The sequence below is a fragment of the Salvelinus fontinalis genome, chromosome 26 (assembly GCF_029448725.1).
Source record: "Salvelinus fontinalis isolate EN_2023a chromosome 26, ASM2944872v1, whole genome shotgun sequence".
Lineage (NCBI taxonomy): Eukaryota > Metazoa > Chordata > Actinopteri > Salmoniformes > Salmonidae > Salvelinus > Salvelinus fontinalis.
Genome location: NC_074690.1, coordinates 39,213,660 through 39,239,462, shown reverse-complemented (window position 1 = coordinate 39,239,462; position 25,803 = coordinate 39,213,660). Strand labels below are relative to the sequence as shown.

Genomic DNA, 25,803 nt, shown 5'->3' with positions numbered 1-25,803 from the left:
CTCGCGCGCGTCAACGAGGACCTTGTGCATTTCAGGTAAAATAACATCCTAATGTTTATATCCCAGGACAAATTAGCTAGCAACAGGAAGCTAGCTAAATAGGACAAATTAGCTAGCAAGTGCAAGCTAGCTAGCTAAATTGCCATACATGTTTAATGCTTTTCAACCTGTCCCCAAATTAATGTAATTGGTTCAGAGTTTGTTTTGATATTTTAACCTGCGTGTCGTGATCGCGTTTGGTGTGGGGGGACAAAATACATTTATACGGAACACAAACCGCCTGCGCGCCATCGTGCATGAATGTGTTTTGTCCCCCCCACACCAAACGTGATCACCACACGCAGGTTAAAATATCAAAACAAACTCTGAACCAATGACATTTGAGAAACAGACACCTCACAAGTCCTCAACTGGCAGCTTCATTAAATAGTACCCGCAAAACACCAGTCTCAATGTCAACAGTGAAGAGGCGATTCTGGGATACTGGCCTTCTAGGCAGAGTCGCAAAGAAAAAGCCATATCTCAGACTGGCCAATAAAAAGAAAAGATTAAGATGGGCAAAAGAACACAGACAATGGACAGAGGAACTCTGCCTAGAAGGCCAGCATCCCTTAGTCGCCTCTTCACTGTTGACGTTGAGACTTGTGTTTCACGGGTACTATTTAATGACGATGCCAGTTGAGGACTTGTGAGGCGTCTGTTTCTCAAACTAGACATTTTAATGTACTTGTCCTCTTGCTCAGTTGTGCCCCGGGGCCTCCCACTCCTGATTCTATTCTGGTTAGAGACAGTTTGCACTGTTCTGTGAAGGGAGTAGTACACAGCATTGTATGAGATCTTCAGGTTCTTGGCAATGTCTCGCATGGAATAGCCTTCATTTCTCAGAACAAAAATAGACTGATGAGTTTCAGAAGAAAGTTCTTTGTTTCTAGCCATTTTGAGCCTGTAATCAAATGCTGATGTTCCAGATACTAAACTATTCTAAAGAATGCCAGCTTTATTGCTTCTTTAATCAGGACAACAGTTTTCAGCTGTGCTAACATAATTGCAAAAGGGTTTTCTAATGATCAATTAGCCTTTTAAAATGATACACTTGGATTAGCTAACACAACGTGCCATTGGAACACAGGAGTGATGGTTGCTGATAATGGGCCTCTGTATGCCTATGTAGATATTGCATAAAAAATCTGCCGTTTCCAGCTACAATAGTCATTTACAACATTAACAATGTCTACACTGTATTTCTGATCAATTTGATGTTATTTTAAATTTGGGGGAAAAAGTTATTTTCTTTCAAAAACAAGGACATTTCTAAGTGACCCCAAAATTTTGAACGGTAGTGTTTATATATATATATATATATCCATTGATTCCTAAAGAATATAACTTATAAATAAATGCCTCATGAACTTAGTTAAACTTTTACACTACATGAGAACCCAAAATATAAACTTGTTTTTCTCCAGTGTTTGTAAATGTAAACCAACACTGTATAGCCTCATATCATGGTATAAAAAAAAAATATGTTGATATCCTCGATGGTCAGTCCTTGCATCCATAGCTCTGTCTATTAATCTGAGAGTGGTACATTTCTCCAGGCAGCCGTTTTGTTTTTGTTGTCTGTGGATTTGCTCTTTAAACAGCTGCATATTATCAAGATATCAGTGTCACCAACAAAAAGTTAAACAATAGGCCTATAGCAAAAAAATATATAATTCACATGTTAATTGCACCTTTCAGTAGTGCTCAAAACATGCCTTTCCATGAGCGCAGCATTTATTTTTCAACTCGAATCAATGAGCCCAATCAGTCCTCCATGACAACAAAATCATAAACAACAGAGTAGGGCTGGATAATAAGTCCTTAGTTTTGGGGTCATGCTCAGGTAAAACAATTTGGCTAATCTATACTTCCATATTTCCAAGTCCTGTTCTTGAAGATCAAGGGGTATAACATTTATTGGAATGACTGGAGTTCTGATAGACTTTGGTTTTTAATGTAAAAATATAATTTATTCGTATTATTAAATTTAGTAGCGATGGGTTAGAAGAAGCCTACATAACCAACCCATAAAGTGACATTTAACATTCATATATGACCAACTATGTCAACTTTAACATTGATTTATCCTGCAATAGATGTTGTTCAATTGGTAACATACATTTTTGTATTTTTCTAATGCCTCTTAAGGGGAAAGTACTCTAAAAGTAACTGATTACGTTACTGAGTTTGGGTAAAAAAAAGTTACGTTACTGATTACAGTTTTGGACAGGTAACTAGTAACCGTAACAGATTACATTTAGAAAGTAACCTACCCAACCCTGCTTGCTAGCTAGCTGCGGATAGCTGTCAGTGTCACTTTCAGATTCAACACGAGTTAGCTGTAATAGCTAACGCCTTTCCCTTGCAATAATGGCAAGGAGATTATTGTCTTGTGGATAAATAGATTACTATTTTACAATGAAGCGATGTTCAAATGAAGAGTTGCGTCTTTCAATTCAGTCAGTGTGCTCTGTAGCTGGCTCGCTTCGCATCGAGCAGGACTCAGATGATGACTGTTTGTCAGAGTGCAAGCTCCTGCTCTCGTGGAATCAGATGGTCATACTGAGATGTGATGTGACAATCATTCAACGTCCCACTCAACCCGTTTCCAATAAACCACCTAATTCATTTGGTGTTCGGTGAACTGTTAATAACAAACCTTTGATTAATGTTGTAATTTCATGATTCTATCTGCTGCATGAATCAACGGACAAGAAGTAGGCCTACAGTAATCAATATGAAATGTATGGGTTATTTCTATCCCGCGCTGTGCCCATGATAAGATCTGACCGAAATCGTTTGTTCAACATAACAACCCAGCTAAACATAGGCGTAGCATATTATTTTCCATGTCGCACACAGATAAAAGACACATTGTCATGAACAGTTATCCCATTGTGTCCACATGGTTACGGTGTGATACCACCGGCAGCTACCATCACACACACACACACACACACACACACACACACACACACACACACACACACACACACACACACACACACACACACACACACACACACACACACGCCAGCAGTTAGATCTTCAAAACTCATATTGACTTCTCTTGTTCCCTCTCTCTCCCTCTCTCTTGTAGCATGGCGGATAAACAGGATAAGAGTGAGCTGAAAGCAGAGCTGGAGAGGAAGAAACAGCGCCTGGCCCAGATCCGAGAGGAAAAGAAGAGAAAAGAGGAGGAGAAGAACAAGAAGAAGGATGTAAGTAGAGAGAAGAGAAGTAGAACATGCTAATGGCTGGTTTGTTGCAGAGGAGTTGTGGGGGCTCACATCCCTGTAACATTCATCTGTAGGCAGATTAAATGTATGTATTCTATTGCGCCTACTGTTGACCAGGCTATGTTGGAGATTCAGTCTGATTTTAGTCGCCTTGCAGAAAGCCCTTGTTGATTTAAAATGGTTAGTTATTGCTGAAAAAAACTAAATATGTGTTGTTTTCTAATTCTCATAGAAATATTTCAGATGGTTTACACATTTATGCATTGGATGGTTCTCTCATCGAGCAGGTTGCCGCCTACAAATATCTGGGTATTTGGATTTACAAAAATGTTATGTTAAAAAAACATATGGATGAGCTAGCTACCCACTGGGCGCACACATTGGTTGAATCAATGTCATTTCAATGAAATTACTTTGAACCAACGTGAAATAGACGTTGAATTGACATTTGTGCCTAGTTAAGAAGCTGAGGTTTAAAGTAGACTTCTTTTATAGAAATAAACTCATCAAAAAAAGAAACATCCTCTCACTGTCAACTGCGTTTGTTTTCAGCAAACCTAACATGTGTAAATATTTGTATGAACATAATAGGATTCAACAACTGAGACATAAACTGAACAAGTTCCACAGACATGTGACTAACAGAAATTGAATAATGTGTCCATGAACAAAGGGGGGTCAAAATCAAAAGTAACAGTCAGTATCTGGTGTGGCCACCAGCTGCATTAAGTACTGCAGTGCATCTCCTCCTCATGGACTGCACCAGATTTGCCAGTTCTTGCTGTGAGATGTTACCCCACTCTTCCACCAAGGCACCTGCAAGTTCCCGGACATTTCTGGGGGGAATGGCCCTAGCCCTCACCCGCTGACCCAACAGATCCCAGACGTGCTCAATGGGATTGAGATCCGGGCTCTTCGCTGGCCATGACAGAACACTGACATTCCTGTCTTGCAGGAAATCATGCACAGAGCGAGCAGTATGGCTGGTGGCATTGTCATGCTGGAGGGTCATGTCAGGATGAGCCTGCAGGAAGGGTACCACATGAGGGAGGATGATGTCTTCCCTGTAACACACAGTGTTGAGATTGCCTGCAATGACACCGCCCCTGACCATGACGGAACCTCTACCTCCAAATCGATCTCGTTCCAGAGTGCAGGCCTCGGTATAACGCTCATTCCTTCGACGATAAACGTGGATCCGACCATCACCCCTGGTGAGACAAAACCGCGACTTGTCAGTGAAGAGCACTTTTTGCCAGTCCTGTCTGGTCCAGCGACGGTGGGTTTGTGCCCATAGGCGACGTTGTTGTCGGTGATGTCTGATGAGTACCTGCCTTACGACAGGCCTACAAGCCCTCAGTCAATTCTCTCTCAGTCTATTGCGGACAGTCTGCGCACTGATGGAGAGATTGTTCGTTCCTGGTGTAACTCGGGTAGTTGTTGTTGCCATCCTGTACCTGTCCCGCAGGTGTGAGGTTCGGATGTACCAATCCTGTGCAGGTGTTGTTACACTGGGTCTGCCACTGCAAGGATGATCAGCTGTCCGTCCTGTCTCCCTGTAGCGCTTTCTTAGGCGTCTCACAGTATGGACATTGCAATTTATTGCCCTGGCCACATCTACAGTCCTCATGCCTCCTTGCAGCATGCCTAAGGCACGTTCATGCAGATGAGCAGGGCATCTTTCTTTTGGTGTTTTTCAGAGTCAGTAGAAAGGCCTCTTTTAGTGTCCTAAGTTTTCATAACTGTGACCTTAATTGCCTATCGTCTGTAAGCTGTTAGTGTCATAACGACTGTTCCATGTTCATTAATTGTTTATGGTTCATTGAACAACCATGGGAAAAAGTGTTTACAATGAAGATCTGTGAAGTTATTTGGATTATCTTTGAAAGACAGGGTCCTGAAAAAGGGACGTTTCCTTTTTTGCTGAGTTTAGATCATGCCTCTCCTTAAACAGCAGGAAGCAGGTTGTACAGGCAACCTTCCTGCCAGTTCTTGATTATGGTGACACCATTCATCAGAATGCAGCAGCCTCTACTCTAAAACCCTTGGGTGCAGTGTACCATAGCGCGCTTCGCTTTAATCACAGTTGACAGGTTTAATAATCACCACAACGTCCTTTATCAGGTCAGCTTGACCTCTCTAAATTCCCATAGATCACTTCATTTTCCCCTTTTTGTTTACATAAGCTCTGCTGCACAAGCTTCTAACATATCTCACTTCTCTGTTAATGTATAAAAATACGAGTCCCCAAGCCCACTTACAGGGTTGGTTAACACTTGAAGTCCCTCGTGTCTCCACCAACCTCGGTAAATCAGCATTTAGTTTTACTCAGAACATGTTTGGAATAATTTACAATCCTTGTTACGTCTTGAATCCCTGGTGACAGTAGGGCACTTTAGAACGCTGATGAGGAATGAATTCACGGAAGTTTGCTCGTTTTCTGGTTGATTGTGATCATTTTTGTGTTGTGAAACGTACTGTATCTTCTGTATCTCGTAGTTCTTTTTTGTTGCTGCTGTTTTATTGTATCATCATGTTGATTTGTGAATTGTTTGTTCTCAGGGCACTATTGAGAATGAGACCCTGGTTTCAATTGGGCTCCCCTGAATAAATACAAGTAAAATAAATAGTATATTATTGTTATTAGTGTGTCATGTAAAAGCCTATGCAGTATTTATACGTGGTTATATTGTATTTATTACGTGATCTTTTTCCCCGTCTCTCCAATTCAACGGATCCCTCTCATCGCTGCCTCTCCTTTTCTACCCATTCTCCCTCTTCCCCCCCCTTCCACTCTCTCCCCCTGTAGGGGTCTGACTCGAAGCGGGAAGGGGAAGGGGGTGGAGTCGGTGCAGCAGATGACTCTTCTGACCTGGAGAAGAAGAGGAGAGAGGCTGAGGCTCTGCTGCAAAGCATGGGGATCACCCCTGATATACCCAACAGTAAAGACACACACACATGTACACACACTCACGTACACACTCTTCTGTTTTTTTAATAAGCATTTTTGCATGAAGCCTCAGCGTGCCACTTGTCCCCTACTTTTTCTTCTCTTTTCGTCTCTCCCGTCATTTACTACTAACCAACTGACTCTCTCATTCACTCAATTAATCACTCCCTCATTCTTTGACCCCCACACACACACACACAGCCCCACACAGCCCAGCCTCTGAGGGTAATAACAGAGGATACGTGTCTGTTTCACTATCTAGTCACTACCCTTATGTCTCCCTCAGCCAAGTCAGTGGGCAGCGATTCTGGAAGCCAGGACTCTGGAGATGGAAACTCTAGGTCTGTGTTTGTGTATTTGTGATTAAGTACTTGTATGCTCATTGTATATTATTAACCTGCCAGCTTTCTCTCTTTCTCTGTGTTACTCACTCTCTTCCTGTTCTCTCTCTCTCTCTCTCTTCCTGCTCTCTCTCTCTCTCTTCCTGCCCTCTCTCTCTCTGCTGCCCCCTGGTGGTGCATTGGGGCTGTATCAGGACATTACCCTGGGATCCTGACCCCTCTACTCTGCAGCTGCACTCTGACTCTGAACTACTGGGGTTCACCTCTTTCTTACTCTATAAGACTCATTCCCCTACTTGGGCTGTGGTTTTGCTCCTCTCTTCTGTTCCTCTTGGTCATTTTTTTGGTGTGCCTGAATGGCCCTTGTTAGCATCATACACATTGCTGTCTGCTAGCACATGTAGAGTGTTTGTCTTTGTAATGGTGTGTTTGGATGTGGAGTGTGAGAGTGTTTGTATAATGGTGTGGCTGTGTTTTTAAGTTTGTATGTGTCTCTCTGACTATGTGTGTGTCTCCTGTCCAGGCGAGGTTTTAGGCTTGGCATGGCAATGGTGACCCAGGTGGATTTCCCTCCAAAAGAGATGGTGTCCTACTCCAAGGAGACACAGACCCCCGCCGATACACAAACACACACCCAGGCTAAACCAGGTAAACTTAGTGTTTTATGGGTTAGCGGCAATTCTACAAACTTTGAATGTTTTATTGTACGTTGTGTTGTTGTGAGCATGATGTTGTGGGTGTGTGTGCGTGCGTGTGTAGCAGAGGAGGAGGAGGAGGAAGAAGAGGAGGAGGAGATGGTCGATCCCAAGCCAGCAGAGGACTCCCAGGAGGAGAAAGCTGATGAGGAGGAGAAGCAAGAAGAAGGTGAGATTGACTTTACCCTCCTGCCTCTGTAAATTGACTAGCCCTGGCCTACACCACTTCCGATATTCATGCGTGTGTGCGTGTGTAGTCCCTCCCAAGGAGCTGACTGAAGAGGAGAAGATGCACCTGCTCAACTCTGAGGAGTTCATGACCTTCTTCGATCGAGGGAGCAGGATTGTAGAGCGGGCTCTCTCTGAGCGAGTGGACGTCTGCTTCGACTACAGTGGCCGAGACCTGGAGGACAAGGAGGGGTGAGACACTCACACCTGAACACACAGCTATAGAGAGTTTATGTTCTTATTTCTCTCGCTTTTTCTTTCAATATTTCTTTCTTCCTTTCCAGTGAGATGCAGGCGGGGGCTAAGATGTCTCTGAGTAGGGTGTTCTCTGACGAACGTTGGTCCAAGAACAGAGTGGTCACCTGTCTGGACTGGTCTCCTCAGGTAGGAGAGTATGTGTGATGATTCGGATTAGGGCCTATCTTTTAAAAAGTTACATCATCTCTTGTGTTGGACTCTGTTAGAGTCATGCAAATCTGTGTATTTGATTCCTGATATACGTCTGTTTTACCCCTGTTGACTGCTGTTTGACTGCCGTCTGCTGTTTGATTCAGTACCCTGAGCTGCTGGTGGCCTCCTACAACAACAATGAAGATGCTCCTCATGAGCCGGACGGAGTGGCTCTGGTCTGGAATATGAAGTATAAGAAGACCACACCCGAATACACCTTCCACTGCCAGGTACACACACACACACACACACACACACACACACACACCACCTCTCTGTGAATATAATTCTCTTCTCTGTGTCTCTTCCCCAGTCTGCGGTGATGTCAGCGGCATTCGCCAGGTTCCATCCTAACCTGATTGTGGGTGGGACTTACTCAGGCCAGATCGTCCTATGGGACAACAGGAGCAACAAAAGGACATCTGTACAGAGAACCCCCCTGTCTGCATCCGCTCACACGGTAACTCACATACACTACAAAGCAACGTTGCTGACAGGTGTATAAAATCAAGCACACAGCCATGCAATCTCCATAGACAAACACTGGCAGTAGAATAACCTTACTGAAGAACTCAGTGACTTTCAACATGGCACCTTCATAGGATGCCACCTTTCCAACAAGTCAGTTCGTCAAATTTCTGCCCTGCTAGAGTTGCCCCGGTCAACTGTAAGTGCTGTTATTGTGAAGTGGAAACGTCAGGACATAGCGTGTAAAAATCGTCTGTCCTCGGTTGCAACCAGGGCTGTTGTGGTGACCGTATTACTGCTACACCAGCGGTCACGAATCATGAAGGCAGTCAAATTACACATGACAATTTAGATACGGTAATTAGGCTTCTCCAAGCTCTGATGGTCATTAGTAGCATACCAAACTTGCTAACTGCCTGGTACTCAGCACTCTATTGTCCCTCTAATCACTCTGACATCAATGCAAATGTATTAAAAAATCAAATCAAACACTTCATCAGAACCCATGGGCTAATGTTGCACACATTTCTATAGGCTAAAAAAAGAGAGTGATGGCCTCTATTAAAAAGAGGAGGATTCTATCAGTTTTCTATAGGCAAGGCCTATTATATTTTTCTCAACTTTCCTAATATAAAGCTAATATTAAGCACATTGCTTATCTTTACAACAGGAGTATAGCCTACCTGGCTGGTATGACAATTAACCACAGTAAAAGCTTCCTCCATTCCCTATTTAAGTGGAGAGATTACATATATTTTTCCCCCTGCCCCTGTTGAGACAATATAATGGTCCATTCTAAATCAAAACGAATTTCACTCACATATTATTTAGTGCAAGATTAAATCAAGAATAGTCTTATGGGTGACAATATTAGCCTATCACTTGTGAATGATGTCCAGTTTAAGGCAAGAAACAATGGCTTTAAAAAAAAAATCATAGTCCCCCCCATAGCCCTATATGTTTTGATAAGGTTTGTATCACAACTAAAGTGGCCAGATATTGGCGTGGAAGAACTTAACTGGTCTGCACAGAGCCCTGACCTCAACCCCATCGGACACCTTTGGGATGAATTGGAACGCCGGCTGCGAGCTTAATCGCCCAACATCAGTGCCCAACCTCACTAATGCTCTTGTGGCTGAATGGAAGCAAGTCCCCGCAGTAATGTTCCAACATCTAGTGGAAAGCCTTCCCAGAAGAGTGGAGGCTGTTACAGCACTAAAGGGGGGACCAACTCCATACTAATGCCCATGATCTTGGAATGAGATGTTCATATACTTTTGGCCACGTTGTCAACATTGAGTGCTCAATAGCTTTCAAATTGTGAAAATGTTTAGATATTATTTTACGGGTACAAGCTACTATCAGCTAAATATAGACTGGACTGTGTCATGTTAGCTAAATGGAAACATCACCCATTTCTAACGGTGTCCTGTGATATTCAGCACCCGGTGTACTGTGTGAACGTGGTCGGGACCCAAAACGCTCACAACCTCATCAGCATCTCTACTGACGGAAAGATGTGTTCTTGGAACCTAGACATGCTGTCTCAACCACAGGTACGATTGCAGTGTGTGTTTGTGTTCTAGGACATTGCGAAGTTAGTGTTTTGGCAGTTTTAATGCTGTGTGTGTGTGTGTGATACAGGACAGCCTGGAGCTGGTGTTTAAGCAGTCTAAGGCAGTATCAGTGACCTCCATGGCGTTTCCTCTGGGTGACGTCAACAACTTTGTGGTTGGGAGTGAAGATGGATCCGTCTACACCGCCTGCCGCCACGGGAGGTGTGTGTGTTCATAACTTTGCTTTGTGGACATCACTTTGTGGCCAACACCAATATGTGTGTGTCTGTGTGTGTGTCTGTTACAGTAAGGCAGGCATCAGTGATGTGTTTGAGGGACACCACGGTCCAGTCACTGGACTGAGCTGTCACAGTGCCGGGGGTCCCGTGGATTTCTCCCATCTCTTCATCTCTGCTTCCTTCGACTGGACTGTTAAGCTCTGGACCACCAAGGTAACACACACACTTCTTCTGGGAGCCCTCGTAGTAGAGTATGATCTCCCTCCAGGGGTCGCTGGTCCCGGTTGTTGTGTGGGTCTGGCTGGCCATGGGTCCGGAGGTGGCTGGGCAGGTTGATCGGTGATCTGCAGCTTCTGTGGCAGCGGGAATGGTTCGTTCTGTGTCCCGGGCGTTGTTGTTACTGGCACCGGTTACTGTGCTTTGCGGCGACACACACTTACCCTTTCTCCCCATCGTCTCTCTGTAGAGTACTCGTCCTCTGTATTTGTTTGAGGACAGCTGTGACTATGTGTATGATGTCATGTGGTCTCCCACTCACCCCGCCCTCTTCGCCTGTGTGGATGGATCAGGACGGCTGGACCTGTGGAACCTCAACAACGACACAGAGGTACACACACATTTCTACGCACAGTGCAAAACAACAGATATGCATATGAACAATGCAACATTGTGCGTGTGCTAGGTGCCCAGTGCCAGTGTGGTTGTGGATGGGTCTCCTGCTCTGAACCGTGTGCGGTGGGCTCACTCAGGGAGAGAAATCGCTACAGGAGATTCAGACGGGCAGGTGCTGGTCTACGACGTAGGAGAGGTGAGAGATCCATCCCTTATACTGAAGCTCTTGATATACTGTACATGTCATACCTGTGTGTGACCCATGTGTGTGTGTGTGTGTGTGTGTATGTTCTCTCGTTTCCACAGCAAATCTGTGTGCCCAAGGCAGATGAGTGGACCCGTTTCGTGCGCACGCTCGTGGAGATCAACGAGAGCCGAGACGAAGAAGATGAGCTCGCCGCGCAGCGCCTACTCGCCTGATCACCATGGTTACTTTGGGGACCACGCCCCTCTTGCTTCCAAATCCTCCCTCTGGTTGGAGCAGGTGTGACGTCTATCCCTCAGGGTTCTAGAAGGTCGACAGTGTTCTGTCCACCACTCCAACTCAAGTCCTTTTCTAAATATGCAAAACGTACCTTTTTACTACTTTGTATTTGTACATTTTGCAGACGTATGTATGTTCCCTATGGGCTGACGATGTGTGTTAAACTGATGGTGAAGAACAGAAAAAGATCACCCATGCTATGCGCATTCCAACCTTCATAGACAAGGACAGCCATGTCCTCATATTTTAGCAACAATTTTATTTATCCATGCATTTATATCACATTTGGTTACACACATTTTAAACATATTACATATTTCTGCAGATAACGTTTCTAATATCCCCTGACATTAACACTACACCTAAACCCAAAAATAAAAAAATAAAGCTTTTTAAATTAACTAAAACTATTCTTCACGGCAAGTTATGAACCAAAGTTTTTACTTTCTCTTTTGGTAATGTACCTGTATGTCTCTTAATAGAAAAACAGTTTCGTTCTCCTTCCTGAAAGCATGACTAATGAAATCTTCCCACATATGAAGATGTGGACGCAAGCAGAGCCATAGATACAGTACCTCTGGAAAGTATTCAGACCCCTTGACTTTATCCACATTTTGTTAAGTTACAGCATTATTCTAAAATCTACACAAGCAAAAACAGATTTAGATATTTTTGCAAAAATAAACAGAAATACCTTAATTACATTGGTATTCAGACCCTTTCCTATGAGACTTGAAATTGAGCTCAGGTGCATCCTGTTTCCATTGATCGTCCTTGAGATGTTTCTACAACTTCATTGGAGTCCACCTGAGGTAAATTCAATTGATTGGACATAATTTGGAAAGGCACACACCTGTCTATATAAGGTCCCACAGTTGACAGTGCATGTCAGCAAAAACCAAGCCATGAGGTCGAAGGAATTGTCCGTAGAGCGCCAAGACAGGATTGTATCGAGGTACAGATCTGGGGAAAGAGTACCAAAAAATGTCTGCAGCATTGAAGGTCCCCAAGAACACAGTGGCCTCCGTCATTCTTAAATGGAGGTTTGGAACCACCAAGACTCTTCCTAGAGCTGGCCGCCCGGCCGAACTGAGCAATTGGGGGGGGGGGGCAGATTATCTGGTCTGATAAAACCAAAATTGAACTCCTTGGCCTGAATGCCAAGCACCACTTCTGGAGGAAACCTGGCAACATCCCTACGGTGAAGCATGGTGGTGGCATCATCATCCTGTTGGGATGTTTTTCAGTGACAGGGAGACTAGTCAGGATTGAGGGAAAGATGAACTGAGCAAAGTACAAAGAGATCCTTGATGAAAACCTGCTCCAGAGCACTCAGGGTCCTCAGCCAGGGGCGAAGGTTCACCATCCAACAGGACAATGACTCTAAGCACACAGCAAAGACGACGCAGAAGTGGCTTCGGGACAAGTCTCAATGTCCTTGAGTGGCCCAGCCAGAGCCCAGACTTGAACATCTCTGGAGAGACCTGAAAATAGCTGTGCAGCAACGCTCCCCATCCAACCTGACAGAGCTTGAGGATCTGCAGAGAAAAATGGAAGAAACTCCAAATACAGATGTGCCAAGCTTGTACCGTCATACCCAAGAAGACTTGATGCTGTAATCGCTGCCAAAGGTGCTTCAACAAAGTACTGAGTAAAGGGTCTGAATACTTATATAAATGTAATATTTCCATTAATAAATTAGCAAACATTTCTACATTTTTGCTTTGTCATTATGGGGTATTGTGTGTAGATTGGGGGGGGGGGGGGGGGGGACTATTTAATCAATTTTAGAATAAGGCTATAACATAAGGGGTCTGAACACTTTGCCAAACTCTCCATGTACAGTGCCTTGGGAAACTCTCCTCCATGTTGGCACCGAAGGCACCACATTCTAGTTAACATTCCAACAAGACTTGTCAGAACATTGTCCATTATAATTCTCTGTTGGAGTTGACCAAACTCTGTATAGATATGGTGTGTATCTAATTACATTTTCTGTATGACAAAGTGACCAAGTCTAGTTTTCCACAAACTATTGGTTAGATTTTGCTTGGCCATTTTTGCTGTTCATTCTCCTTGAAATAAAATATTTTCAGGTGTGAAATTAAACTAAATTACTTTTTTCAATAAAATACAATTTAAAATGCATTTAAGTTACTTAATCCTTTGCCCAGGATTCTCCTCAAACAGTTTGAAGGTCTGTACATCAGTAAGAGTGATTCAAGAGACGAAGGCCCAACGTAACTCCATCATTAGTCACGTTGCTTTTTAACATTACCGCAACATTTGTCACTGAAACATTTCGCTATCATGGGTTTGCTCTAACATTGTTCTCCAATGTTAGATTAATATTGCTCTAACATCAGTAATAATGTTGCTTTCCAGCTGTGTCACGTCTCTGTACAGCAGATCTAAAATATGTACATTAACTTCCTGTGCAAGGCACTCAGTAAAGCCTTACACATGCCGTCTAATCAAATATCTCCCACACACTGTCCAATCATAGTAGCCCCAAAAAAAATTATATTTAGTTATTCATGAGAAGAGAGGAGCCACCAGAGAGATGGAGGAATGGGAGCGAGAGCAAAGGAATAGAGAGAGAAGGCTCCTTTCAAACCAATGGTTTCATATGAAAAGCGGAATGGAAAGAAAAAGGAGAGGCGCATGTAGCCACTGGAGATACAGTGTTCAGGTTAATGCCTGCTTCAACAATGGACCTACAGTCAGCTCTCCAGGACCAGGGTTAGAGCACTAGAGTAGACCCTGGGGTGTTTGTGTTTATAGCTGTGCACATGGCCCCTAGGAGTGTACGTGTGTGCATTTCGGTGTACATGGCCCCTAGGAGTGTACGTGTGTGCATTTCGGTGTACATGGCCCCTCAAAATGAGTTTGTTGATCCGTATGCATGTCTGTCTTAAGTGCATAGCCCTTAGTGGAGGGGTGGTGGCGGGCAGTTAGAGGCCAGTCTTTAGGGGGGCGGCAGCCTCTTGAAGGGGGGCAGAAGAGGGGTCAACGGGGTCAGGGTGAATGGAGACCACTCCAGAGGACTTGAACTTGGGCAGGTGGAGGCCAAACTTGTTCTCCACGCCAGCGAAGGTGGCCGTGGCCAGACGGTAGCCTCCCACGTGGTCAGCACTGACCGGAGGAAGCTCAGAGATACGAGATTTAGGAGTGGGCTCAGCCCCCGCCGGACGACTGGATAAAGATAGCGGGAAATGAGACATTGGAGATTAACTAACAATGGTATCTTGGGTTATAACAGTGGGGAGTGTGTGTGTGTGTGTGTGCGTGTGTGTACTCACTGTCCTCCGAAGTCCACATAAAACCACCTCTGTAGAAGCTCATAGGTCACCAGAGTTACTCCAAACTGAGGAGAGGATCGACACATACGAGCTGGGGGGAAGAGAGAGAGAGAGACAGTGAATTCCCATTTGTGTAATCACTTTGACACACAAACACCACAACACACACCTCCAGCTCCCTTCCACAGTGCTCCGAATCCCTCCTCCTGCGTGATTTTCCTGAAACAGTCCATGACTCCAGTGTAGGTGGTATGTCCCGCCCTCGCTGCTACCTGCAGGCGCGTCTTGATGACATCGGCAGGTGTCACCAGGGAGGCAGCAGGGATGCCTGGGAAATGGAGTCAGAAAGGGTGTCACTTGAGGCCATGACTGTTTTTGACAATCAAATCAAGTGGAATAGAAACTGAATAGGTCTGTGAAGCGCGTGTACCTCCGATGGCTCCAGAAGCTAGCAGCTGTAACGGGCCTAGTCGACCCTGCTCGTCGGCAAACTGAGCCTTGGTGTGGGCGTACACTGGGAAGAAGATGGCTGAGAAAGGGATGTCTCTCAATAAACATGCTTTAGCGCCCTACACACACACACGAGTAAATAAAATACATTACTTTCAATCAAAAGGCCTTTTGGTTACCAAAATACAAGAACAATGACACCAGACGTAATGGCCACACACGTCTACCTTGTAGAGGCCGAAAAAGCCAAGGTCTCGGATGACACTGAGGGCGCCAATTCTGGGTCCTGTTGTGATCTCTCCTGCCACCTGCAGTCTGATCTTGACTATCTCCAGCGGGTTCGTAAAGACCACCTGGGAAGCCCCTGCCTGCAAAGAGAGACATAAGGTGAAATGAGTGAGAAAGACATGGAGGGAGGCTACCACAGCTTCCCATTCAGGTAGAACAGAATGGGACGCATTTAGAGTTGGGAAGTTTGACAGGAACAGGGTTGGTCGTCGGTCATACTCACACAGGCTCCGGCCAGCACCTCAGCAGCGAATGGAATGGTGTCGTCTTTACCAGTGAACTTATCTCTCACAAAGTCATTCATCTACAGGGAGAACAGAGAGAGAGGAGATAATCAGCAAATAAGTACTACAGAGAGAATAGTCAGGCATGTCTTAAACAGAATACGTGTTGAGTTATCTTAAGGTGCACATCCATAGTGATTGGCTGAGTGGAGGGGGAGGAGTTAGACTCACCGTAAGTTTGATTGCCTTCTCTGGCGCCACGCCTATGAGCTGGGGAAGAAGACCTGCAGGGCAGCATGGGAGATTGAGTCCACATATGACATGAACCACGTCTCATGACGACAACAGTTTCTTAAGGGAGGAGAAAAGAGTACGAGGATGAAGGAAAGGTGAGAAATAAAGAACAAAGGAAGAAGTGAATGGATGGAGGCCGGTTTAGTGATGCAGTGTGGGCGAGCCAACAATAAATGGCAGTCTTGCAGTCCTTTTTCCATCAACAGAAGAGACAGCAGAAACGCAAGGGCAGTGCAGAAAGGCAAAATAGCAGGCAATTAAAAAAAAAAAAAAAAAAAAGAGGACCAGGAGAAAATAAAATAGGGACGGGAAGGATGGAACGAGAGGTAAAGAGCAGAAGAGAAGGATGGGGAGGAAAACAGCAGCCAAGAGGGGAAGAAAAGCGAGAAGGAGAACAACCAAGAATGCACAATGTCCGTCCATACCTCTGTAGAATCCAAAGAAGCCTTCGTAGCGCAGCACCTTCTTGGCACAGTCAAAGCTGTTCTTGTACATGAGCTCTCCTACGAACGTGCCTGTAATCCTCTGGTTCTGCATCCTGGTCTTCACCAGGTCTATCGGATACACTGCCGTGGCTCCCGTAGCTACACACACACACCTAAGTGGGCTATTGAAACTAGGCAAAACTTTTTTTTTTAAACCAAGTAACTTTTCATTTGGGTGGGGGGGTGGATATAGTCCATGAAAGTATTCCTTACCTCACACCACCCCCATTCCCTTACCTCACCCCCAGTCCCTTACCTCCAGCGAAGGAGCCCAAGCTGAACCGGTAGGCCGACTCTGCGGCCTGCAGCAGCACGGACCTGGAACCATCACCCTGGCTCTGCTACACAGAGAGAGGAGAGTTTGACCCACACTCGCTCGCAGTTGCACACGCACACACACACAAATGCACGTCTCTTACCTGTTTCTGTAACTCGGCCAGGTGATAGGGCAGCGCTCCCTCCTCCAGCGGGGCTATCCTCTCAATGTCAGCAAAGTTCAGACGCCTGAGACAACACAGCGTCATTACCACAACACTCTGAACAGGTATGTATACAGTACGAGGCTTTTAGAGCAGTGAGCATGTTTACCCAGAGTGGGAGTGTAGGCCTGATAGCTGGTACAGGATGTCAATCTCCATGGGAGAGACCTGGCCAAACTTGTTTGCAGCAAGGGCAAACTCCTCTAGAGAGAGATGGGTTAATAGTCTGCATCACACATGCTGTGCATCCACACATACTACAGTAGAGATTGAGAGAGCTTACCAATGCTCTCTTCCAACATGACAGTTCCCCTGCTGGCAGCTACCAGACGACTGGCAAAGTGGGATCACACTACTCCTCTCACACGTCTGGAGCACTTCTGACCAGTGTGGCTGTGTCAGTACAGTGCATGCGTGTGCGTGTGTGTGGAGGGGTATACGTAAGGGCCTGCATAGGCAAGGTGCACGCATGTTACCTTTAGTGACCTGTGCGTCCTTGCGGGTCCCGGCCAGCGTGCTATAGATCTTGCGGATCAGCTCCATGTTGTTGAGCAGAGAGTTGAAGGCGTTGAAGTAGGAGAAGCTGACCATGTGAGAGGTGCTGCCCCCCGCAGCCTGGGAGGACAATCGCACAGAGGAAGGGTTTAGAACAGGGATGCCCTCTCCATTACTCCCCTGTCTGTAAACACGCGGACTCTCTTATCCCACACACAATCATACACTCTCTCTTACCGAAACCAGGTTTTCCTCCACAAACAGTGTAAGCATGTGGTGTCGGATTGTGGCCATGATGTCACTGAAGTCCATGGCAGAGATGGTGCCGCTCTTGTTCTTGTCCTTCTGGGCAAAGGCCTGGCGTGCATGCTCCAACTGCAACTCCTGTAGGTAGAGAAGAGCGTGTGCAGTGCTTCCCCTGGGATACTTTTCGACATTGGTGGCAAAGTTAACGTGGGGCGTGGTAGCGGGCGAGGCCACTGGCATAGTTTTAGAAGCCCTCCTCTTGGCCGGAGACAAAATGTGGCCGTTTTATAAAGCTACATTTCCTACACATTTGCCACGGGGCAGAGAGAACGCTGAGTTTTAAAGCAAATTTCCTGCAATTATACACGTCATGCTATCTGAATGTCACACACGCAATATGTCACTGCCACGGAGCGTGTGTGTGCATGACTGAGTGTGTGTGAATACCTGTAGAAACTGGGTGAACTCGAGGTAGCCGAGGCATTTCTTGCGGTCGTGTCCAAAGTGCAGGCAGATGAACTCACAGTCCCAGTTAAAGGGGATGTGGTGGTGCACAGTAGTCTGGCTGAAGATGTCCCGCACATTCTCTGTTCAAGGGATGGACAGATCGAGAGAACCATAGAATTAGAATGAGCAGAAGGGACATTCCCATTCAATGCAACGTTATGTGACGGGGAGGAACGGCGGCCATATTAGTTGTACCATTTTAAAACGTCTTCACATCATCTCACACTTTCTTTCTGTGCATCTGTGAACACCGGGACAAAATCGGTTCTGCTCATTCTATGACAGACCAGCATTAACCTATATTCAGACATCAGATTAAAACAGTGGCCTTCAGGCTGAGAGACTGTACTAACAAACCATAATTGGTTGCCTTTAATTAGGCGTGCGAGCACACGCACTAAAAAGTGTGTTTGAATGTGTGTGTGTGTATATAAGAGAGCGTATTAGTGTGCCAAGTCTCAAAGCATAATCCTATTAAAAAAAAATAAAAAAAAAATAAAGATTCTCTGGTACTTGTCTACTTTTTAGCCAGTAGTTCTGAAAGAAGCTCTCACGAGCTAAAGGTTGTCCCCAAAAATTGCGTACTACGTCACATACGTTTATTCTTTTGGGGTCTGGAAACAGTTGAAAGCAGGTATCGCCACCACCCCAACACACACAGTCACGTACGTACCAAAGGTGATGTCTCCAGTGCCGGTCTTGTTAAACAACTGGAAGACTACGATAAAGAGAGCGTCCGGAACACACAGCACCGACTCAAACGCCAAGAACTCCTGGAATGAGATCAGCCTGTGTGTGTGTGTGTGTGTGTTTTTGTGGAGAGAGAGAGGCAACGTTAAAACAGTACACGCGATGCCATGAAGGACAAAGCTTCAGATACAGATCCAATCAGAGGGAGAAAGGTTCAGCTTTTACTGAAACGTCATAAAATGTCAGCAATGATGTAGGGAGAAATTAGGCCATGCACTATTTCTTCAAATGACTCCATGCATTTCAAATCGTGTAAACCAATTGTAATGGATTTCAGGTCATTTCTCTAGACTTAAGTGAAAATTAAAAGACTCATTGGCGATTCGCACTTTAAACAGTGCTGAATGAGACATGTGCTTCATCCCCCTGCAAGACACACACACTTTTATCCATTACACGACTGACCTAGGTTACAACTTGATGACCCTTGTATCGAAACAATGAGTGAAACTTCACTTAGTATTTTTACTGTTTACATGTTTTATTTTGCTAGGCAAGTCAGTTAAGAACAAATTCTTATTTACAATGATGGCAGGTAACCCACTGTTCCCCGGTAGGCCTTGTTCAGGGGCAGAACGACAGATTTTTACCTTGTCAGCTCGGGAATACGATCCAGCAACCTTTTGGTTACTGGCCCAATGCCCTAACCACTAGGCTACCTGCCACTCAAAAGATTAGTTCCCTGACCAGGAATCGAACCTGGGCTGCGGCGGTGAGAGCGCCGAATCCTAACCATTAGAAAAGGCACACCTGTTACTTTGAGACATTTGAAGGAGTAAATGTTTTCAGAATCATGAACTATTTAAGTCTATCTCATAAGAGTGGATTAAGTGCATTGAAAGGGCTTGTGCAGTGTGTCTGTGTATAATCTAATCTATGAGCACCCGTTAAGGCAGCTTCTGTTCTTAGACCAAATAACATCATAATTAACTGATCTAAGCATCACCATTGTATATGTGTGGGTATGAGACCGCTATCATTCCCTACTGCAGGAGCCTTCTGCACAATGAAAACAATCTCCCATGGTTGATGTGGAGAGGGAGCACGACAGGAGACAAAATGAATGAGAGACAGAAGGCTAAGCATAATCAACTGTTAACCATGTACTTGGTGGAGACAGGATAAGGGAGAGAGAAAGATAGCGAAAGAGACGGATGAGAGGGTTAACGTAGGCAGCTCTTCACCCGTCCTTGGTTGTGTCGGCTACACCGGCGATGAGCTGGACAGTTTTGGGATTGTGGTGGATCTGTGTGTGCAGGCCCAGGTACTTCTGCACAAAGTCCTCCGGGGTCATCAACTTCTCGCCATCTGCATCCACAACACTGGCATGCTGGGGGGGTTACGACAGAAATAGACACAGCGTCATTCTGGGTTTCCTGCTAAACACTGACATACTGAGGTGGATTAAGACGGAAAGGGTCCTTGACTTTAACCATCACACTGGCATGCTAAAGTGGTTGAGTGTGATGAGGTAATGTGGCATTGATTGTTACGGCAGTGAATAACTGAAATATCTACAAACAAGCCATGAACAATCAATAACATAGGCTATCACTCTAAATATAACAACAAAAAAAGAAATTATGAATGACTTGTCCTGCTGCCAGCTCACGGTGGTTTATTATTTATAAAGGATTCCGTGTCCCTTAGACAAGGAATTTTGCAGAATAAAAAAAATCTCTTTATGTAACCTCTCCAACAGCCATCTTTAGACGTTTGTGTAAAGCCCACCTGTCTTCACCAGCTTTGTTACCCCACACGAGGCACTGACTGCTTTCAAAAGAGCGAGGGCGTGTCGTTCAAGCACATGAAACTACAGTGCACAACAGAGAATATACTATAGAAGAGGCTTCGCTCCGGTTCCCGCTCAGAACCTTCAGCATGGACCTCACTGTATAGCCTAATGTACAGTCTGCTGCCCCGCTCTCATCTTGCAAGGTGAGACATACAGTTTGGACACACCTACCTCATTCCAGGGTACATTGTATAATAATAGTGAAGACATCAAAACTACAAAATAACACATATGGAATCATGGAGTAACCAAAACAAAGTGTTAGACAAATTAAAATTATATTTGAAATTCTTAGTAGCCACCCTTAGCCTTGAGAGCTTTTGCACACACTTTGCATTCTCAAGCCTGCTTCATGAGGTAGTCACCTGGAATGCATTTCAATTAACAGGTGTGCCTTGTTAAAAGTTAATTTGTGGAATTAATGCATTTGAGCTAATCAGTTGTGTTGTGACAAGGTAGGGGTGGTATACAGAAGAACAGCTCAAATAAGCAAAGAGAAAGACAGTCCATCATTACTTTAAGACATGAACGTCAGTCAATCCAGAAAATGTCAATTACTTTGAAAGTGTCTTCAAGTGCAGTCGCAAAAACCATCAAGCGCTTGGATGAAATTGGCTCTCATGAGGACTGCCACAGGCAAGGACTTTACCTCTGCTGCAGAGGATGTTCATTAGAGTTAACTGCACCTCAGATAGCAGCCAAAATAAATGCTTCACAGAGTTCAAGTAACAGACATCAACTGTTCAGAGGAGACTGCGTGAATCAGGCCTTCATGATCAAATTGCTGCAAAGAAACCAATACTAAAGTGCATCAATAAGAAGAGACTTGCTTGGGCCAGGAAACACGAACAATGGACATTAGACCTGTGGAAATCTGTTCTTTGGTCTGATGAGTCCAGATTTGAGATATTTGGTTACAACCACTGTCTTTGTGAGACGCAGAGTAGGTGAACGGATGATCTCTGCATGTGTGGTTCCCACTGTGAAGCATGGAGGAGGTGTGATGGTGACACTGTCTGATGTATTTAGAATTCAAGGCACACTTATTAACCAGCATGGCTACCACAGCATTCTGCAGCGATTCACCATCCCATCTGGTTTACGCTAAGTGGAACCAGCATTTGTTTTTCAACAGGACAATGACCCAAAACACACATCCAGGCTGTGTAAGGGCTATTTGACCAAGGAGAGTGATGGAGTGTTGCATCAGATGACCTGGCTTCCACAAATCACCTGACCTCAACCCAATTTAGATGGTTTGGGATGAGTTGGACCGCAGTTGAGGGAACGCAGCTAACAAGTGCTCAGCATATGTGTGGAACTCCTTAAAGACTGTTGGGAAAGCATTCCTCATGTAGCCAGTTGAGAATGGCAAGATTGTGCAAAGGGTGGCTACATTGACAAATCTAAAATATTTTGGGGTTACTACATGATTCCATGTGTCATTTCATAGTTTGTCTTCACTATTATTCTACAATGTAGAAAATAGTCTAAATAAATAACTATTGAATTAAGTGTCAAACTTTTGACTGGTACAGTGTGTGTGTGTGTGGTGCTCGACTTGGACTGAAATGGGTGTCAGTACTAATTTGGGGTTTATATTTAGGTGTAGGAGTACCACAATACTTTTGAGCTAATATGCTGTAAGAGGATCAGGAGTTCAAGCAGCAGAACATTGTGATATTCCAGTATTCAACTCCGGCGAGTTTCTGTCCAAATCAAGCACTGTGCGTGGTAGGGGATTCAGTCACACAACTCCTCACAAAACACCCGCAAGCTAAATGACGTCAGACATCTAATTAGTTCAGCCTAGCACAAAATCTTTCCACAATGAAATATACTATACAGCATGCGTAAACGTGAAGGCCAACCAGAGATGTTCTTACCTTCTGAAAAATAACCTTCAGCTCGTTCGGGTCCGCTCGTTTGGTGGATTGCACCTGCCAAGTAATACGAATAATAGTATAACGTTAAGGTAACGTTTCCCAAACTCGGTGCACGTTTTGGTTCTTGCCCTAACCCTACACAGCTGATTCAAATTAATAACCAATCATCTCGCTTTGATCATTAGAATCAGCTGTGTAGGGTTAAAGAAATAAAACATGCACCGAGTTTGAGAAACGCTGTATTAACGCATCATATGACGTTGTGCAGCGAAAACACAGTGAACATATTTATTTATATAGCTGAATGCAAAAAGATCAGCAGTTTTGGTTGATGACAACTAACGTTATCAGTAATAAATATTATCTAGCTGGTGACAATTGGATAAAACAACTGGAATGCCTTGAGGTTGTGTACTTGCAAATAGAAATAACAAATTAAAATATTTCAAAAGCAGGCAGTGGACTTGAAAGATCGCTATCATACGAGACCGAGAATTACTTGTCAAAACGAATGCTAATGAAAAAAACATCACACAAGCTATTACTGTGTAGGGGAGTTGACCATGAAAAAGTGTTTCTAACTAACGAAAGTAGTTAACTGTTTCCCAGTTGTGTTGCTAGTCTTATAGCTATCTACTCAGATGAAGACACAAACCATTCCAATGACTCGTTGGGTTTAAAACCGCAAAGAAGAGATCAGTCAAGTGGGTAGTTGAGTGATGCGGTTGTCATTATTGCACAATATTGCCAGTTAACTGTAGTATTGCAATGTTTATCAAAAGATACATATGTATATAGATATATATGCTAGATGCTAGCCTTATCGCTAACTGGTTTGTGGCTGTTCATTCAGGGCCAGAGACCGGGCGTTAGCGCAGTCAAATGATCCCAGAAACTATGTACAACGAAACAGATAAAACATGTAGACTACATTAAAAGCCATTTCTATAACGTAAAGCAAGCAATGCCGAAGTCACCTCGACCGCCATACTGGTTTTGACGTCACGTATAGTCGCTGGCGCAAACGCTTTCACTGGAGAATTCCAAATAAATTAAATAAAAAAGCGAGCTCCGGTGCAATTTGAGTCGATTGCAACAAACCCACTAGTCTAGTGCAGTGGGTACCATCTGTCTTTTTGTACAAAAAATGAGGTGTGTTAGCTGTAGTAATCGTGTGCCAACATTCCACGGTTTGAGCATTCCATAGATGTTGTAAGGATACGTCTTTTTGCACAGGTTTGAAATCTGAGCCTGAAAACAGACCAACTCGCTGACCACAATTCAGATCATTTGACCAATTAACCTGGCCACACAAATCATTTTAAGTTTGGGAAAACGAATAATAAACCAGGTGTATTCTGCATGCATAGACCTGGAGGCTACACATCAACCAATTATTTAACGACCTGTAGGCTCTCTCTGAGACTGAAACTCACTCAACCTGGTAGACTGGAAAACCTGAAGCAGTAATCCAATAATAGCCATAGTTTTTTTTATCCAAATACAGGAGACCGCTCTCAATATTCAAAATGCACCAGAGAGCATCATTTAGCAACAGATGATCAAAAAGCACATCCATGTATCTGCCAAAATTAAGGAAACACCAACATAAAGTGTCTTACAGTTTGTTTTTTTACAACTGCTAACAAGTGTTTACCTATACTTAAGAATCTTTTTCTAAACTCTTAACACAGCAACACATCAACATCACACAATCAGCCAAATAGTTCATTTTCTGCTCAGAACCACATTTTGTTCATTAAATACCAACTCTACATTTCAAAATGCATTAAAAAACTTTCTCTACAAACACTAACTCTCAAAACACGGCAAACCCGACTCAATATCTAATCATTCTGTGAAAACACTAGCACATGTTTTCTATCCTAGAGGAACATATAGTCAATCATAGCACAATGATTTTCAAAATACTAACAGTTGTTAGCATTGCAAAAACTGCGTAACTTTCCATGTTTCAATTCTACCTGCATACAATAGACAATATAAATCCATTGTTTTTTATAATTCAGTTTCCTTTTACTGTAAACCACTCTCCATTTTTTGGGTTGAGTGTCAAATGTGTGCATTTTTGGCAACATACTATCTAAAAGTGAATAAGTCATATTTACTCTATAGAATGTACAGTAGGAAAAAATTGTAAGTGACGGAATTTCTGCAGTAAAAGCATTATTAGCAACATGAAATTGCTGCCAGTGATCAACCAAAAATCCAACATACATGGCCTTTGGTTCCAAATGTGTAAAAGTAAAACACAATTACTGTAAAAAATGGCACAGAAGGGAAAAAACACAAAAATGCACAGTTCTGCTCTAATCCATACGATCTTCAGCATTCTCGTTCACATCACATCTTATGTCGTCTCTCGCTATGCACCTTGGATAGAAAAGCTTGGCATGCTTTATCCACCCCTGACAGTCTTCAGATGAGATGTCTCTGCAGCTGGCTTCCATTGCATCCAGGAGGGACATTTGGTCATGTGGCCGATGATCATACACTTTCCACCTCCAGGTGGAAAACATTCCTCAATGTGGTTGAGGAAAGGCGAGTAGGGCGGAGGAAAAGGGAAAACATTTTTGGATGGGCTGCAAACCAGTTTGTGAATGGTGGAATGCTACATTGTCCCATGCAATCACAAATGTCCTCCTGTTTCCTCCCATCTGTTCCCTTTCTGCTTCTGGCACCAGTTGTTGGTGGGGGTAATCTAAAAACAAAAGAAAGTGCTCTGTGTTGTAGGGACCAATCTGGCATTTCTGCAGGACCAAACCAGCACTCGAGATTGCAGCACACATTGTGATATTTGCTCCTCTCTGAGCCAGCACATCAACGGTGGCCCTTTTCCCGATGACGTTTCTTTCCCACCGAAGTGTTTTTGAAAGGTTAAACCCTGCCTTGTCTACATAAATGATTTCATGTGGGGTCCGATTAGCCTCCAACTCCATGACTCTCTGAAAGAAATCAAACACTGTGTGTAAATTATTTTCAGTATGTCCTACTGTATGTACTGTAACCCATGTTTACATGTAGAGTAGCATAGTGTAAAACTCACTATAGAACAAGACATATTGGATAGACACCATACCTGGACGTATTGGTGCTGGAGTTACTTGACCCGCTCACTGTTCCTTTCAAAAGGAGCTGTGTACAACTGTTTCATTCAAACTCTGTGTTTGGTCAGAGTCCGAGCAATGGTAGTCAGACTGATGCTATCCACATTGTGAAATACCAGGTTGTCCTCTACAATTCTGGTCTGAATTTCTCTCACTTTTGTTGCATTGTC

At 44.1% G+C, this 25,803-nt stretch overlaps 2 protein-coding genes across 5 annotated transcripts; one reads left to right on the top strand and one right to left on the bottom strand.

Moving 5' to 3' along the window:
• Positions 1-3,039: 3,039 nt before the first annotated feature.
• LOC129824314 (dynein, cytoplasmic 1, intermediate chain 2a-like) lies at positions 3,040-12,570 on the top strand. Of its 3 annotated transcripts, none has more exons than XM_055883863.1 (16): positions 3,040-3,263; positions 6,091-6,223; positions 6,518-6,572; positions 6,767-6,829; positions 7,096-7,220; positions 7,332-7,436; positions 7,525-7,687; positions 7,780-7,879; positions 8,050-8,175; positions 8,259-8,405; positions 9,856-9,969; positions 10,058-10,191; positions 10,277-10,421; positions 10,675-10,815; positions 10,891-11,016; positions 11,127-12,570. In XM_055883863.1, the coding sequence occupies exons 1-16, from the start codon at positions 3,144-3,146 to the stop codon at positions 11,238-11,240; spliced, it is 1,911 nt and encodes a 636-aa protein (XP_055739838.1). In that variant the 5' UTR covers positions 3,040-3,143; the 3' UTR covers positions 11,241-12,570. The 3 variants fall into 3 exon arrangements, with proteins under 3 accessions (XP_055739838.1, XP_055739841.1, XP_055739839.1); XM_055883866.1 differs by having other exon boundaries at positions 6,443-6,572; XM_055883864.1 differs by lacking the exon at positions 6,767-6,829.
• A 493-nt stretch (positions 12,571-13,063) lies between these two features.
• On the bottom strand, positions 13,064-23,836 carry LOC129824313 (electrogenic aspartate/glutamate antiporter SLC25A12, mitochondrial-like). Of its 2 annotated transcripts, none has more exons than XM_055883861.1 (18): positions 23,483-23,836; positions 22,506-22,559; positions 20,009-20,154; positions 18,748-18,863; positions 18,021-18,154; positions 17,559-17,711; positions 17,303-17,441; positions 16,936-17,029; positions 16,767-16,851; positions 16,604-16,688; positions 16,288-16,446; positions 15,800-15,852; positions 15,568-15,648; positions 15,284-15,424; positions 15,037-15,175; positions 14,776-14,934; positions 14,607-14,697; positions 13,064-14,499 (listed from the first exon to the last, which is right to left on the bottom strand). In XM_055883861.1, the coding sequence occupies exons 1-18, from the start codon at positions 23,492-23,494 to the stop codon at positions 14,259-14,261; spliced, it is 2,082 nt and encodes a 693-aa protein (XP_055739836.1). In that variant the 5' UTR covers positions 23,495-23,836; the 3' UTR covers positions 13,064-14,258. The 2 variants fall into 2 exon arrangements, with proteins under 2 accessions (XP_055739836.1, XP_055739837.1); XM_055883862.1 differs by lacking the exon at positions 23,483-23,836 and adding an exon at positions 23,161-23,471.
• Positions 23,837-25,803: the final 1,967 nt, after the last annotated feature.

Coding starts and splice junctions, on each gene's coding strand:
- LOC129824314 (XM_055883866.1), top strand. CDS start 3,144: ATGGCGGATAAACAGGATAAGAGTGAGCTGAAAGCAGAGCTGGAGAGG. Junction 7,437..7,524: donor GGAGGAGAAGCAAGAAGAAG/GTGAGATTGACT, acceptor GTGCGTGTGTAG/TCCCTCCCAAGGAGCTGACT. Junction 7,688..7,779: donor GACCTGGAGGACAAGGAGGG/GTGAGACACTCA, acceptor CTTCCTTTCCAG/TGAGATGCAGGCGGGGGCTA.
- LOC129824313 (XM_055883861.1), bottom strand. Junction 17,030..17,302: donor GGACGCACAGGTCACTAAAG/GTAACATGCGTG, acceptor ATCTCTCTCTAG/AGGAGTTTGCCCTTGCTGCA. Junction 16,689..16,766: donor TGGCCGAGTTACAGAAACAG/GTAAGAGACGTG, acceptor CTCTCTGTGTAG/CAGAGCCAGGGTGATGGTTC.